General features: G+C 34.7%; 1 protein-coding gene across 1 annotated transcript in view; it reads left to right on the plus strand.

Moving 5' to 3' along the window:
- The window catches only part of Oatp26F (Organic anion transporting polypeptide 26F), a 438,810-nt gene that overhangs the window by 101,247 nt on the left and 319,628 nt on the right, over positions 1–17,935 (plus strand). Inside the window, exon 3 of the mRNA XM_081755738.1 lies at positions 14,939–15,161. Within this exon, the coding sequence (XP_081611864.1) occupies positions 14,939–15,161 (223 nt within the window). The remainder of the gene's footprint in view (positions 1–14,938; positions 15,162–17,935) is intronic.

The following is a 17,935-nucleotide window of genomic DNA, read 5'->3' on the forward strand; positions in this document are numbered from 1 at the left end:
TCCTCAGAAGAACTTAGCAGGACCATTAGCATCTCGTATATATATATATTGTTCATTTGTCATCCTAATCCACAGAAATCTGCGTTTTCTTTCTCTCTCTCTCCCCATCTTTTCCTTCAGTGTAAAAGGATGGTGACACGACACTTTGTCAAAATTCGACTTGCGTGTTTCTCAGAAGAAAAATTGTAAAAGTTTTTTCAGATGATTTATGTAGCGAGGTTACGTATTTCTTCCCACTTGGGAAAACTCCTGAAGTTTAAGATGGATTGTATGTTTTCGGAACTTACACATACAATTTAATTCTTTCTGTTCATGCTGAAAAGTAGTAGAAGGATCTTTTCTAAGTCAAAATAAAATGTGTTTGAAGTATTGTATTATCGCGGGTAAAGCTTTTTGGCGGCCGTACCATATGAAGCAATTTTGTACATTATTTTTTCCTTATATTCTTGTGACTGCAGTTCGTTTTTGTTAGTCCATCCAGCATATTCAATTGTGCTACATACTGTATTACCACGAAATAATTGAAGATAATGCTTTTGCTTTTCCAAGCAACTTACTTGGATAATCTTAAAATGTAATTTCCCTTCGTATTCTTTTTGTACATGCATAAATTTACGAGAAACATATTAAATCAGAAAAGCTCCAATTCTCTAAAACAGTCATGTTTAAGCGAATGCTATGTGACATTATAGTTTGCTGCACGTTATAAGTAAACCATACTGACTTGTGATATGGGAAGGAGTAGGCAGATAAACTGACATAAAAGATAGTTGTGATTAGGGATGCCCAAAATTTTCCGGTATCCGGATTCCGGAAAATTTACTTTACAGAATCGAAAATTTCACATTCAGGATTTCGGAAAAATTCCGAAATTTAGAAAATTTCAGATTTTTCTAAATACCGGATTTTTTCCGATTTTACTTTTCGGATTCCGAAAAGTAAAAGTTCCGAAATTGGCCATTCCTATAGTTGTGATAAACAAACAGGAACATCGATAGCTTAGTCAATAGTTTTGTAGCCTTGCTACTAGTGGATCAATTACTATTTGTAAACTCAATTATAAGACAAGAAGTACATTTTAAAATACATTTTGAAGAATTGTAGAAAGTGGTGCAGGAACTGGGTGAACTGTGTTTCCTCCACTCTCCAAATCAATCAAAAAATATCGAGACCCTCCGTGAAAATATATATCACGACCCGCCATTGATATGCACGCGCACAAATTTTGGAAAGTCGGCGCCATTGGCTGAGAGCATTCAAATTTATGCTATACCTAAATACTATTATCTGTATGTTTTTTTCCACTTTAATGGGGGCATTTTTTGTTTTTCTTCCTCTATCAGATTTATACAATATCACAGTTTTTACCAGTCACTTTAACTACGTCACTGTAAATTATACATTCACTCTTACGGAAGGTTGTTTCTAACGGTTTATTCAAAACTTCACTATAAATTTATTCTTTCTATCTGTCTGACCAAAAGACACAAAATTTGAAGAACTATTTTACAGGTCGCCAGTAATTTTGACCAGAATGTAAAGGATCACAAGTTTGGAATCGAGTTCGACGATGGAGGTGATTCATTCAGTTGATCTCAAGGTATGGGCCAGAAGCGTACGCAGGAATTTATTTCGAAGGGGGTCCAAACTAAATATGAGAGTATTTTATATTAAAATTCCTAAAATTGCACATACAATTAGGCTAAATTTACACAAAAGTCGAAATTTGGGGAGAAGGTCCGGACCCCCAGGACCCATCCCCTGCGTACGTCCCTGGTATGGACAATCAAGTGAAACCTCTGAATAACGGACACCCAATGAGACATGGATTTTTGTCCATTACTGAGAGGTGTCCAGTACAGAGAAGTTACAGAAATTTAATTTCTCACAACGGTAATTGTATGTAGTAATATACAATAAATGCATTATGTATGAGCGTAAATACGTAAAATTCAATATGAAAATACTCTATTTAGTACGTATTTAAATTACTGGAAGGGATGAAGGAGAAATTCATTTCTTTTAAATAATACTACCGCTGAGGGATTATTCGTATGCTGCAAAAGGTAATTTTCTTAAGTACATATCATTACCCTGTAAAAAAATATCCATTTATTCACTTGTTATCTATGAAATTGTCGAAAAGATGCAAGACCCAGAGGAAAAAGGACTAAATTTGTTAGGGCAGAGAAGATCTTTCGCATACAAGTCTTGGCCATACGACTGACCCTGCATGAGTGTTATTGCTTATTGAAGATTTTCTAGTATTTCCACCAGAAAGCAGTCTATTGGGGCAGAAAAAAAGAGGAATTTTAAGTTCAACTTGAAACTATTCTGTTTGATGGTTCACCAGGTCTAGACTCATGATAGATACACTTGCTGCGAAAACACTTTTTGTCTATTGTAATATATCACAGAAGCGAGAATAATTCCTGTCCGTTATGAAGAGGTTATTGAAACGTTTGGGGAAGGGGGGGGGGAAATGGACTGTCCGCGTCCGTATCTGAGAGTGTCCGTAAAAGAGAGGATTTTGTTCCGTGAGAAAACATTTATTTTTGCCGGGACAAAAAAATTGTCCGTATTATAGAGGTGTCTGTTATTGAGAGGTGTCCTTTAAGGGAGCTTTCACTGTATAATCCTCCTTGCTTAACAGACTACCCGCAGTGCTGTTGAGATTAGCGGTTTAGTATAATTCTCAGCAGTGTTCGAAGTGAAAAAAAAAAGCAGAGGCGGTATGTTTTATTATGATTTTGACTCGACATACTGGCTATCTAAATGTTGAAATACAGTGAGGGCATGTTACCTAAAGAATCACTTTCTATTTAGATAATGACTGAAAATCATTGGAGAGCTTCTTTGTAGTTACGGGGGCGGACATGAAGAGACTTTGATCCTCCGCCAACAATTTTCTGAAAAAGTAACAAATATCCCCTTATGTTGTATTATAGAGTATTATACTGCTCTAAAACCGAATGAGGATATTAACAATTTCCTTCAGGAAAACTCCAGGTCCCCCCACTTGACTGTGGGGTTATTCCAACCCCCCCAGAAGGTCCGCCCACCACAGCAGACAATCCCTAAATCCGCCCACTAAAAAGACAGCATTTATATGCATTAAGCCAAGAAGACATACACACCCTACATAAATAACAAAGAAACACTTCAATATGGCACATCAAATATAAACTAGATGAACTACTTTGAAGAATCCTCATTTTAAAACCAAAAGGTAGAGGGAGAATAAAAACGTCGGTGTTATCAACTTAGAGATTATTTCTACATAAGAGAGAAAATCTTTTCACGAGCAAAGCTATTCATCAATTATACTGTGTATAAAAATGGGTTTATTGAAGGTATTTAATATCTACTTTCGAGTGACGGTATGTTTTAATCATTGAAAACCCAGAGGTGGCATGCCTTCATCACTGAAAAACCAGAGGCGGTATGGCATACCACCGCATACCGTCTCACTTCGACCACTGATTCTCAGGATGTAAAATACTAATCTATCCGCAGAATACAACGCTAAAATGAAACTGAATGACTTTCTACTCGGACATATCTAAAGACTTAAACATTTTCGGCCTTATGCAGGGTCGTTTTTAACGTTGTATTAAATGCTTTACTAACATGATGTGATGTTAACTTCTGCATTTAGAAACATGTAAGTGAAGTTAACTACGATTAATATCGAAAAAGGCCAGACTCGACCTTCTTGCAAGGGTATCCAATCAGTTTCGGATAAATCAAATTGAATTGAATTGAATTGAATTTCAGTTTAGCGTCCCTTTCAGCAGCGAGGCTATATGAGACGTGGACCTACTGATTAACGTGGAATCCGAACCACATGAGCTCCCGCCGGGAATCGAACCCGGGTCTCCCGCGCCAAAGGCGCGTATGCTAACCGCTTAGCCAGGGAGGAGCTCATAAATCAAATTGAGTCAGTCCTATTCTCCCTTATTTTGATTTCTCCTCTTGTATTTGAACATCCCTACGGAAAAGTCGAGGTTGGCCTATTCTTGATAAAAATCTTTGTTAACTTCACTTACGTGTTTCTAAATACGGAAGTTTGCATCACGTGTTAGTCAAGCTCTTGATATACAACACTAAAAACGACTCTGCATAAGGCCCTTTATATTTTCAAATGTTCATTCATTTTAAAGTATGCTTCATTTAACTTGAGGTAAAATGCTATATTTATGCTTAGGCTTGGTAAAAATTTAGCTTCTTGTTAAGGAGTCTGGTTTACTAAAAATCAAATCAAATTCCTTCATGTGACACTGCTACTTGTTTTGAAAATTAAAACGCGCAAAAAAAAAAAAAAAAAAAAATGAATGAAGTGGAATTTATAATGCAGATTCGTTGCGTAGCTAGCCTATACAGAAGTGATTACAACAACAGAACTATATATCAGTATTTGACCTTGATAGACTCAACGCATCTACCATGCATCACTAATACAGAAACGTAATAATAATAATAATAATAATAACAATAATAATAATAATAATAATAATAATAATAATAATAATAATAATAATAATAATAATAATAATAAAACATGCACTACTCTTCTGTGATAGAGCATATATAACTAAATACTTCGCACCACTCCTATAGCTAAAAATTCACATAAAATACTTTTGTACACGCTCTAAAATTATGTCCTACCGAAAACACCCGAATGTTGTCTTTTAAAAAAAAAAATGACCCTGGCCACAATCTCTGTTTGAAATGTTCAATGTTTTTATGTATTAGTTGAATGAATTCAAACAAATTGGAATCTTTTTTTTAATCAACTGAGATATTTATTTCCAGTTTGCAGTTGCAATAATGTCATTTTAAAAAGAGAAGGGTGGCCAGTTTTCTGAACAAGACTGTACAGTTAGCGACAAAACTTCCTGCCGTTTGGGAATAACGGTGATATAGCTGGAACGTACAGAAAATTACATTCTTTTTTGATTTACTGAAAACTGTACTCAAATTGTCCTTCCATTCTGAACTTAGTTACGAAACTAATTTTACAAAACGGAAATAATTTTTGTACAGCAACAATAATTATTTATGTTTCCCCATTTATGGGATTCATAGCCGTTTACAACATATTTTCCCACGCACACAATATTATACATTTTACTTTTTATCTTCCCTCAACACTTATACAGGTAGAACGCCATATATAATATAGGATTTTATTTCACGTACGCTGTAGTTTTATAAAAGAAGAAAAATAATATGCTATTAGTAACACAGTTAGATACACTGATAATATTGACAACATGTCACTACTAATCGAATCTGCATGTTCACCCCTTTCTAAGTAATAGAATTACAACGTAAATAATTTAATTTGAAATCCAAATGTACGAAGATGTCAGAAACAATGTTTTAAAGACTAGTCGTGTGTTTCTCTTTTGTTAATGATTCGTTTCCTCTTTTCTGTGAGTTCGAATCATTCAGTTCTAAAACGAAGCAAGTTTTGTCACTAAAGAAAGGAAGATGATGTTCTGGTTATCTTTCCTTTTTTCCATTGCTATACTCTCTGTACGAGTTTGAAATTCCCTTCAATAACAATTTATTATGCGTCAGGAAGTGAAGGGAGTGAAAATATCCAGACTCTTGAACCAGATGGCAAGTTCATATTGATTCATTCCCAGGATTTTTTTTTTTTTTTTAAGTGCACCCAGTCGTGAGGTGACGAGCCTTTTGACTAGGGTATTGGGAAAATGTAACGACAAGAATTCATTTCCCCTAATTTTAACAACATCGCGAATCGCCACTGTTGTAATTAGTTTCAATGCTTGATTTGCTGTTGAAGAGCGGGAGTCAGATTTCGATTCTCGATAACGACTACTCTATTCAGGAATTATTATTATTATTATTATTATTATTATTATTATTATTATTATTATTATTATTATTATTATTATTATTATTATTATTATTATTGTTTCAGTCCATTTATTTATTACTATTATTTCCAAAGATTTTTTGGAGATACGGAATTGAATAATGACGTATGGTATTTCTTTTACAGCCATCGGAACTAACGAAAGAAAGTTTGAGGGTAATCTTAGTTAACTTCTTGATATTAAGGATTTTGACTGAAAGAATGTGCATTTACAGGCATACAAGAAACATGTATTTTGTACGAAATGAAGAAAAAATGAAATGAAATCTTTGAGTTTTACGTCCCACGATTATGCTGGCTAGGTTAAAGGAGATGGTGATGATGAGAAATGAATAAAATGGCGGAATGAAGAAAGTGGGCAGAAACGGGAGAACCTCGACGAAATCCACCACAAATTTCACTTGGCGCGAGCTGGGATCGAACCAGGAACCCCACTGTATTTTGTACGGTACGAAGATGAACATTAACCGAAGCTTCTGTGGTAAAAGAAGCGCAACCATACAAAACCAATAAGCAGCAGTGTTACGTGTACACCACGTGAAGGAGTTTGGTTTTGTATAGCGTGATACCAAAAGTGGAAGTGGTAGAAGCCTTCTAACACTTCTGGTTTTACTAGAGAGATTAGAGTGAAGAAGATGGTAGTGTATTCGTGGGACCTCAGAAAGTCGCTTCTCGCTATTTGTTACCATTTTTACCCCATAACAATCAATAGTAAAACCGGAAGTGGTGAATTTCTGCCATTTTCGGTTTGAATTTTTGGTTTGAGACAACGGTACCTATTTTTAGATCGCTTAACCGATTGAAAGAAAACACATCTCGCTATATCTTACTGTTTTATGTACTGTAGATCAATAAGACAGCCGTTCTAAAGACTTCTCATAGTTACGCATAGCACAGTATAGCCATTCGAGAAAACTACTCTTACAAGTGAAGGTCACGAACTGGCTCCGCTGAGATCTGAACGAGACACTTGCGATTGCATTTTATATGTTATAACTAGATACGAATCCCAAAGATGTGCCACCGGTTGGGATATCGTCAGTTAGAACATATTTTGTAATGTAAAAGCTATTAGCTGGCTGAATAGTTTGAACAGGGTCATTTTTTCGGAAACGGTTGGGTAAATGGAAAACTCGACGAACATATTCCATCAATTTCCTATTTTTGAAGACCAGAATTTTTATCTGAAATTTACTGAAAATTGGTGCTCCCTCTATACGATATTAATTTACAGTACTTTTAATCATCATGTGCGTTATAATATTATAACAAATTTAAAATTCGTTAAAATTAATACTTATAAACTGTGCTAGCAAAAAATGACAAGGGAATAAAATATAAATTCAATATATCCATGTTTTCATTGTTGAAAGCTATCAGATCAGTTCGTCTATGATCTATTAATTTTACTGGATTAACTTTAGAAACCGGACATATCACTGGTATTTTAAATTTCATTGGAAATTTGTCTTGATTCAAAGACAAATTAGGCAAGTAAGTCAATGTTTTAACAATAAATTCTTTCCAACCCTTAAAAATGTAAGACGGTATTCTATGATCTTTTACCTTTCATTTTATCTATTGCATCTTTAACTTCGTAAGTTTTATTTAATATCATTATATCTATAGTTGCATTTCAATTGAACACATTTAATGTAAAACTTCATTGGGTGGTTCAGCACTATAAACAATTTTAAAGTGTGTAGCGAAAGCTTTGCGTTTTGATTTATTGTTGATTTTTTTTTTTTTTTTTTACATCGTTAAGAACGGACTGATTCGTATTTAAATTTGAACATCTTTTATTGTTTATATACTTCTAGAATGCCTTAGATTCTGTAATGATATTTTCTTTTATCTTGCAGTTATAATTTTGAAAAGCCAGTTCAATACCACATTAAACTTGCTTCCTTAAATATCAATAAAACGCATATAATCTGACAAGTAAACCTTACGTTTGGGTGAATCGAGTTGCTGACTGAGACACATATGAGAAAGTAGTACTAAATGTGGTCAGTATTTCAGTGAAGTTTTAGGTGCGAAGCTCCAGGGGTTTAGGAGATACAGCTACCAGAACATCACATAGAAGTACAGAATAGTCTTCATACAGTTGGAGGTAAAAGCTCTGTAAGACCTCTTGTAACGACAAAAGGTGAATAACAAATATATGGGTACATATTAGGACTAGGGGGAAGTCATATAGTAAGGGTATACCTGACGGCGGCCATCTTGAAATCCGCCATTTTGAATTAAGGTTAAGTTTTTGAAATAGGAATACGGTCATGTGATACATGATTTAAGGCACAAATTTAACCAGAAGGACAATGGTGACGTTAATTTTGATTTACGCGCAATTGGTAAAAAGTTACAGGGAAATTAAATATTGTTGCTGCATATGTATTAGTCATTCACCCCACCTTGTAAATTTTGTGCTAATGATAATAATTAAATAAAAAGCAGATGGATAAATATTAGGTCTATGGTAAGAGTTGCCTTGATGGCGGCCATGTTCAAATCCGCCATTTTGAATCAGACAAAAATTTTAAACAAAACGCATAACAGTGACACCTTATTAACAGCAAATTTTACCATAACTCCAACGGTATAACCATTTTTGCTTTATCATTAACCAGCAGAAAATTAAATGGATCGCTCCTTACGACTACTGCTTTGATGGAATTGTTAACGACAAATGTGAGAAATCTAACTCGATTGCCTTTGTCATTTGTGCTCAGTGTGAGCAGAGCATTTGTGCAAGTCATGCACTATTTTCTGAACTACATATTGATTGTACTAATTGAGGACCTTTCTGGAAGAAAGGCCCAAGTTCAATTATGACTCAATTCCACTTTGGTCATTTTTCCTTAAATTAGCAACTTGTTTATGCGATAACAAATGCTGGTTACAGATAAAGCAAAAATGGCTATACCGTTGGATTTATGGTAAAATTTGCTATTAATAAGGTGTCACTGTTATGCGTTTTGTTTAAAACTTTTGTCTGATTCAAAAATGGCGGATTTGAACATGACCGCCATCAAGGCAACTCTTACCATAGACCTAATATTTATCCATCTGCTTTTTATTTAATTATTATCATTAGCACAAAATTTACAAGGTGGGGTGAAGGACAAATACATATGCAGCAACAATATTTAATTTCCCTGTAACTTTTTACCAATTGCGCGTAAATCAAAATTAACGTCACCATTGTTCTTCTGGTTAAATTTGAGCCTTAAATCATGTATCACATGACCGTATTCCTATTTCAAAAACTTAACCTTAATTCAAAATGGCGGATTTCAAGATGGCCGCCGTCAGGTATACCCTTACTATATGACTTCCCCCTAGTCCTAATATGTACCCATATATTTGTTATTCACCTTTTGTCGTTACAAGAGGTCTTACAGAGCTTTTATCTCCAACTGTATGAAGACTATTCTGTACTTCCATGTGATGTTCTGGTAGCTGTATCTCCTAAACCCCTGGAGCTTCGCACCTAAAACTTAACTGAAATACTGACCACATTTAGTACTACTTTCTCATATGTGTCTCAGTCAGCAACTCGATTCACCCAAACGTAAGGTTTACTTGTGAGTAAAGTTTAGATTTTTTTTTAAAAAAAAAATACGTCTGATAGTGTTTTTCTTCTTGAATTTCTTCTTCAAAATGGTTAAATATCTATTTCGTAAGTGATTTTAATAACAATTGACAATTAATAAATACTAGCTGAATCTGCGCTCTCTACACAGCACATCATTCATATATGAGCATGAATCTCCTTGTCTTTTTTCACATCTGTACATGTCCCTTCACAGGCAAGTGAAAGAGGTCTGGATAAAAATCGGCAAGGGGTATCATCAAGAAGAGATTTTTTTCGATTATTCTTTTCAATATCTCGCAACGTTTGCAAGATTTGAGCCTACTTCCGGTTGAAGTTTTTAATTCATGTATGATCAGTGTTTTCTTTCTTCTTGCGTACAGTATGTAATAAGCAAATACGTTACATACACAATTAATTATAATGTCAGTGATATATGGTATTCACTGGGCAAAACACTCCAAAGAATAAAGATTCATCTTAGACTGGAGAAATGGTTATCCTTCGTTTTTCAGCATTTGGTCATGAAACGAACACCTATATACAAACCCTTTATACAAATATGTGGTGTAAGACGATGAATCGTTATATAACTCGTAGGAAATGATGCTTTGCTTTTTAAAAATTTCAACACTTCCATGTACCCCTAAAAATGTAATAAAGAAATAACGGTCATGTTTTTCTTTAAATATTCAATTAGAAAAGAACAATCTTCACAAAATTTGCAATCCATCAGTGAAAACGACATCTTTCTAGAGGCTATGGTTCCCGAGAGCTTACTGTCGAAATGATTGGACAAAAACATATAAACGTCCACAAACATATCGCACCCTTGCTTCAAACGTGCAACAACTCAAAAATGTTAGTTTTGAGTAAATCGGATTTGAAAGTATTGGTAATACATTCACTTCAATGTTATTCACTAGTAAAACTAGCGCTCTCACGCAGCTTCTAGTAAAGCTAGAGCCATGATTCTTATATTGCCGCATAGAGGGCAGGCTTACAAATCCCAATATATACCTAACGAAATTGACAATTTTTGAGCAGCGTGATCAAGATCTAGTACTTTTTATAATAGTGTTCTAGTTCGTTCATCAACAAATTTAGGTCTTCTTTCTTCCTCTTCTTTTCCCATAAATACATTTCTGAGAGAAAAAGGAATCTTATGAAAATTTGGCAATGTACGAAAATTTCACTCTTCATTGAAACTTTTTCCTGCCTGTTTTTTCAACAGTGGTATTTACAAGAGCGGAGGTGGGACATAGGTGTCTCCTCCAACTAATAAATTATCACAGTAAACAATATTACATATTTGGTGATCCGTTTACACAGTAGGCTATTAAGGAATTAAAACTCGATTTTCTCAATAAGCCCATTTTATGATGTTCCTTGTTTTCTCCCAACAACTTGTGTGACTTTAGTTGTTTTACAATGCCACAATTAAGCAGGGATTCCGCCAGGATTTTTAGTCTCGGGGAAGTAAAGTCAAAATTGGGAGGCTGTACATGGTTTGCAAGGTTTGTATCGAATTTTGACTGTAAAAAATTTAAAGTTTGGGGTTCTATCAAGTTGGGGGTTACTTCCCCACCCACATGAGAGGGGGTAGCTTCCAGAAACCTTCTAATAACATATTAATATCGTAAAATGTCATAAATAGGGTGAAAAGGGAGCAGATAAAATTTTAGTACTTCTTCCCCCCCAGATCTGGTACTTTTTTCAGCGTAGGTAAATAGGAAATATTTTTGCTGTGTGGTCACACTGTTTTTGAGTTTGTGGCACTTTTGTAGCAGAGGTGCCACAATATATTATAAACTTTTCTAGCATTTTAATATATAGATTGTATTAATGTTAGAAGTATATGTGTCACTATTAAATGTCTGCGTCACTGTTACGAGCGCCCTGAGGGTGTCACCGTTATAAAGACATAAACAACAATAGATACAATCTACTAGTTATCAGTGTACAAAATATATATTTTTATTTTCTCAGAAACTACGCATGAGGATTCACACTACCCTATCTAGTGATGTGAGGTGGAAAATTTTCCGTTCTAATAAAAATATCAGTAATCAAGTAACAATTCCTCAGCAATCATAAAATTGTTTGAATTCATGTATAGAAATGTTAAAAAGTGAAAGATCGTTTAAAGAATCTGAAAATTTTCATGGCTCAGACAATTTTCCGTACTATGTAAGAACAAATGAAACAGTTTTTCATGAATCGAAATATTTTCTTTTATATGGAAAAACTGAATAACTCTTTATGTCGGAAAATTTTCATCGTTTTGAAGCAAAAAGTAAATCAACTTTTTGTGAATCGGAAAGTTTTAATGCTCTGTAGAAACAAGTGAAAGGAATTTTCATAGATCGGAAAATTTTCATCACGATGTAGAAACAAGTGGAAAAAACTTGTCATAATCCGGAGAATTTTGGATATTATGTACTAGCAGCGTTCACCCCGCTTCGCTGCGGTCACCCCGGAACGCAATAAACTTTGTTACTTAGATAATTTTTACTTTTTCGCTTTCAAGTGATGTGATAAAAACCATAGAAGATTGCAGTAAATGTTAACATTATATCGCCTGTCATTTATGTTAACCCGCCCCGCTTCGCTGCGGTCACCCCCGAACGCAATAAACTTTGTTACTTAGATAATTTTTACTTTTTCGCTTTCAAGTGATATGATAAAAACCATTATAACGCCTGTCATGTATGTTAACCCGCCGAGTGACACGGTCATGCGGGTTGCATATAAATACGTTTATTTTTATACCTATGATGAACTAACAAAGGATTTGTACGTAATGGACACCTGAATGGTCAATTATCTCAAGACACTGGTAATTGAAAATTAAAATGATATGATAAAAACCATCTAGGGTCCAAATCCTAATAACCCCCCAAAAATAAAAGAAATTGGTTCAGCCGTATTAGCGTGATGAGCGGACAAAGGATTTGTACGTTCTCTTTTATATATATAGATAGATAGTAATGTTAGGTGAAAAATTTTCCATTATATTTAACTGCACATAGAGCTACAAAATTGAATTTCTGTAGAGGAAAGTTAGTCAGCAACAAATTATAATTTTCCAATTAGCTCTCTGGAACCGGAAAATTTTATAATATTTCAAGTTGAGAAGTAAAATTTTACACTGTGTTTCTCTCTCTCTCTCTTCCTCTGCGAGCTTCTTCTTTGCTAAGCGGTTAGCATACGCGCCTTTGGCATGGAAGATCTGGCTTCGATTCCCAGTGGGAGCTCATGTAGTTCAGATTCTACGTTAATTAGTTGGTCCCGTCTTATATAGTCTCGCTGCTGAGAGGGACGTTAAACTCAAAATCAACTCAATTCAACTTCTCTCTCTCTCATACACACACACACACACACACACACATATATATATATATATATATATATATATATATATATATATATATATATATATATATATATATATATATATATACAAACACACACACACACACACACACAGAGAGAGAGAGAGAGAGAGAGAGAGAAACACTGTATATTTTTACTTTCCAACTTTAAATATAAAATTTTCTGGTTTCCGAAAGCTAACTGGAAAATGATAATTTGTTGCTGTTTAACTTTCCTCTACAGGAGTTGAATTTTATAGCTGAATGTGCAGTTAAATATAGTGGAAAATTTTCCACCAAACATCACTATACATAATATCCAAAATTCTCCGGATTATGAAAAGTTTTTTTCACTTGTTTCTACATCGTCATGAAAATTTTCCGATTCCTGAAAATTCCTTTCCCTTGTTTCTACAGAGAAATAAAACTTTCCGATTCACCCCAAAAGTTGATTTACTTTTTGCTTCAAAATGTTGAAAATTTTCCGACTCATAAAGAGTTCTTCAATTTTTCCGTACAAGACAGAAAATATTTCGATTCATGAAAAATTGTTTCACTTGTTCTTACATAGTACGGAAAATTGTCTGAGCCATGAAAATTTTTAGATTATTTAAAGGATCTTTCACTTTTTAACATTTCTATACATGAATTCAATCGATTTTATGAATACTGAGGAATTGTTACTTGATCACTGATATTTGTTAAGAATGGAAAATTTACCAGAAAAATATAGAAGAAAATTTTTCTCCTCACCTCACGGCTAAACAACGATGTAGGAATAAGTGGAGTATGTTTTTATGAATCGGAACAGTTTCAAAAGTTTCCGGAAAATTTCTATCACTGACCCTATCATTCTGTTCAATCCAATGAGGTATATCGATCGGAATTATGTTTCATCTTAGAACATTTTGTGTTTTGAGTACCTTAGTCTGTCACATTTGGTGTTTTCATGTAGTGAATTTAGGAAACATTCTCTTCAATACGATTTTTCTGAATGTATACTAACTTTTGTATTTATGAAATAATGGTTTTCCGTTCTTGAACTGTTTTTGAATATGGTATTCATGTTAATGTGCGGAGGATGAAAGTGGATTTTTAAATTGTAAAGTAATGTAATACACGTTAATTTGGTTACGTAGTTGAATACAGTAGCGAACGCTCCGATTGGAAAACACGCGCCTGCCCTCTTGGTGCGTGGTTTTCTGCGCGCTGTCACAAGAACCATGTGTTTGTCGATTGTCGGGAGAACGTGGTCGGGTTGCACACAGGCGGCAAGTTGGCAGAGGAAGGCGTGAACGCGTGCAGTTCGCTCTAGAGAGGACCGAGAGAGTGGAACCTCGTGTCGATCATGTTGCTTCCGTATTTCGCGCCAAGACAAACGGATATGAACTTGAATTTTAAAATATAGATTTAAAAAAAGGAAGTGTTACATTATTTTGTGAGACTTAGAGAAGACTTTATGAACTGATTTTTCGCTAAAAATTTCCACGCTGTTCGATACAAAAAGAGTGAAATATGTGAATCTAGTAATTTTTGCAAACTTTTTTAAATACCTGGTGATTCCCTTGGAACTTATTTGTTTCCTTTGGAAACTTTCTTAAGAACTGATTTTAATAGAGGAAAATTCTTATAATTAAATATAAATACAGTTTGAATTCTGATTTTTGGCACAAAATAAAACAATAAGCGTATAAAATAGGATTTCTATTGCTAGCAAGTTACAGCAGTGTTCCATATTTTTTTCCTCAGATCTACAAAAACTTAACATTCCATAGCCCGGTTAATGTTTCTCATGTGAATTTTAAGTCAGAACTATTATACACAAATATAATATACTTTTCGGAAAGGTATACACCACGCCCCCTACAGACTTGTGTTAGAAGCTTTAAGAGAAAAAAATGAAAGACGTTATTCTCGCTGAATACAACAATATTATTTCATTTGTGTTTGTGTCTATGTGTGTGTGCATACATTTTATGAACGTTTATATGTTGAATTGAACAGGACGTTGACACACCTGGACTCTTAGCAATGCCAACTTGTTTTTTGCCATTACAGTCTCCGGAACCCGACCTAATCGCCGAGGCGGCTGCAAGTCCAGATGGTTCAGACTTGAAAGTGGTGACGGGTGGAGGTGTCCCACGAAGTGACAGTCAAGATCAAGATTTGTTGGATGCTGGTGGACCATGTGGATGGTGGTTTATCAAGCCGCAATTTCTTCAGCGCTTCCGAACGGCAAAATGGGTTCTTTTCTGGTTGTGTTGGGCAGCAGCAATGCAAGGTGAGTTTTTGTTATTGTTGTTACTTTCAGTGGCGTCTCTTGAGGGAAGTTACAGAAAATTTCTTCTGTTAGCTTGTAGCAATAAATTTTAAATTTTTACCAATGTGACTTCCCAAAAGAAACGCCATTGGTTACTTTGATGTAAAATTTCTTTCTTGCATTGTTCAAGTTGGGAAAAACAGAAAAAAAATGTTCCAGTGATTACATCAGACATCCTACGTCCCACCTCTGCAATTTAATAACTTAGCCGCCTCATTAGGTGAATTCCTATTGAAGGTGTTTATTTCCAAGAAAAATATTTTTATTTTTATCAAATAAAATTGTCTCCCAAATTTCCAACTTCCATTCGTGATATTTTATTGTTCACCCTTTAACTGCTGAAAGTCAAATAATATGAAATGAAATCTTTCAGTTTAACGTCCCACGATTTATGCCCTATAGGCTAAGAAAAACATGATTAAAGTAAATAAATGATGATGGAAGAATTGCTGGAATGAGAATCTGGGAGGAAACGGGAGTATCACCAAAACACCCACGGACACGATTTTGTCCATTATAAATTTATTTGGCCGGAAATTGAACCAGGAATCCCACGCTCTAGAGATAAGGGCTCTATCACTGAGCCACCATGCCGCCTTAGAAGTCAATTGAAATCAACTAATGGTAATTTTGATTTTTTCGAAAAAATATAATAATAATAATAATAATAATAATAATAATAATAATAATAATAATAATAATAATAATAATAATAATAATAATAATAATAATAATAATAATAATATAATAAAATAATCACATTTTTATAACATTTCGTCATTGTACTAATGGTTATCTCATACCAGTGGCGTAACTAAAGGCTTGGGGGCCTTCACGCAGACAGCGTGGAGTGGGGCCCCATCTCTGCGTCCCACTTCACGATTTGGGGCCCCCTGATGGCTTGGGCCCCCCGCAATGCGGGGTCTGCGGGGGCCTTATTTACGCCCATGTCTCATACTGTTCTATCATTTATAGCCTGTCTAAGGAAGATATGTTATGGTGCCGAAATATTACAAATTTTGTATTTTTTCATGGTATCTATTCATTTTACTTCAGTGTAAAATCTATATACTTTTATAGTCCAAATGTTTGAAAAGCAAAAATCGTCCTCTTTCGTTGTGTTCTTACGTCGTAGTCGGTAGGTATCAGGTTCAAATCTCGCTGGCAGCCATCTTTTCTAGAAAGTTTCGTCAGTTTCACGAGATCAGTGTCTGTTAGTGCCTTTAAACAAAGGCTCTGATTTACTTTCTTTCCCATTGTTGTTGTTTTGTTGATATCTAAACCACTCAGAGTAAACTTTGCGTCTTTTTTCTTTCCAATAAAATAAATAAATAAATAAGAATCAAAAGGTAATATCGTAATTTGACGAACTCATTGAAACATTGGGTTTCACTGTGACTTAGAACAGCAAGAATTTCGACAAGTTATTTTCAAAATCAACAATTAACCTTTTTTTTTTTTAAAAAAAAGAAAGTTTCGTGTTAATTTCGTAATTTATTTTACCCAATAGCAGTGAAAATAATTACGAATGTTGATGAAGATGTATGCTTTAGGTAAATGTGTTCTCAATTGATACACTACAATCTTAACAGACATATAAATTAAAATCATTGAATTTATCCAAAGGAGGAAGATATTGTCGGCAAGTCCTAATTTTTAAAAATAAAATGTCACGTATTTACTTTCAGTTTCAAAAGAACATTCTTCAATTACGTCCGCCATTGTTGAATTCGCACAAGAGTCTGGGTACCAAAAATCTCCATACGCAAATTTCACGTAGTCCAGAAGTAACATACAGTTACGGTGAAAAAAAAATCTCATTCTGTTCAATTGTGAAAGTAGTAAATTTTACATTTCCTTGTCTTTGTTGTAGCTGGAATTTAACCCTTTCGGAACCTAGTCATTTTTGGCGTTTTCGTAGACTGAAAGCTCTATTATAGCTCCGAGACTATTTACCTGATTTATATTGTTAAGACCTTGTTTTTTAGAAGAAGAATGTGGCAAATTTATGAAGTAAGTTTAATTGCAGTGTTGCCAACGGAAGGGAAAGTATGGAGGAGAATGTAGGGGTGAAAATTCACGAAGAGTTCCCTAATCGAATTTTAAGATTTTTTGGAGCTTGCACCACTGTTGCCACATGGGTTCAGTCACCTGAAAAAAATCTTTGAGATGTCGATAACGCACAGTGGAAACGTGAAGTCGTTGGCTGACATATAAAAACACAAAGAAAACATTCTCCCTCATCCTACACACGAAGTTTTGACACTTTTTTCCACTCACAAGGAACCATAGGTATCTGTCAGAGTCCGGGTTCATGAAGCTTTGTATAGAGAGAGTAGGGCCTACCTCGGGAAACTCGGACAGCCAAAATTGTAGCTGCAGTGTCCAAGACATTATGACACTAGGGCTCGAGAAAGATCAAAAGTGGAACGTCAGTACATTAAGAACATGGTGAGAAAATGCACGTTTTTCTTTAAAACTGGTCATTGTAACGACACGAAATGAGCATACATGGATACGAGATGGTGGATATGATCTGTTAAAAGTTATAAAAAGAATATCCGTCATTTTGAAAGAGGCCATGTTGAAGCTTGTGCGATTGATATAAATGAGAAAAGGATCATGCGATACGTAATTTGAACGTAAATAGACACAAAAATCTGTTGGTGAAGTCTGTTGTGGGATTATTTATGTGCTTCTGGTAGAGTGGTTTAGGTACAAGATGAGCAAAATGT

Source organism: Thermobia domestica, chromosome 4 (assembly GCF_964235325.1).
Source record: "Thermobia domestica chromosome 4, izTheDome1.hap1.1, whole genome shotgun sequence".
Taxonomy (NCBI): Eukaryota; Metazoa; Arthropoda; class Insecta; order Zygentoma; family Lepismatidae; genus Thermobia; species Thermobia domestica.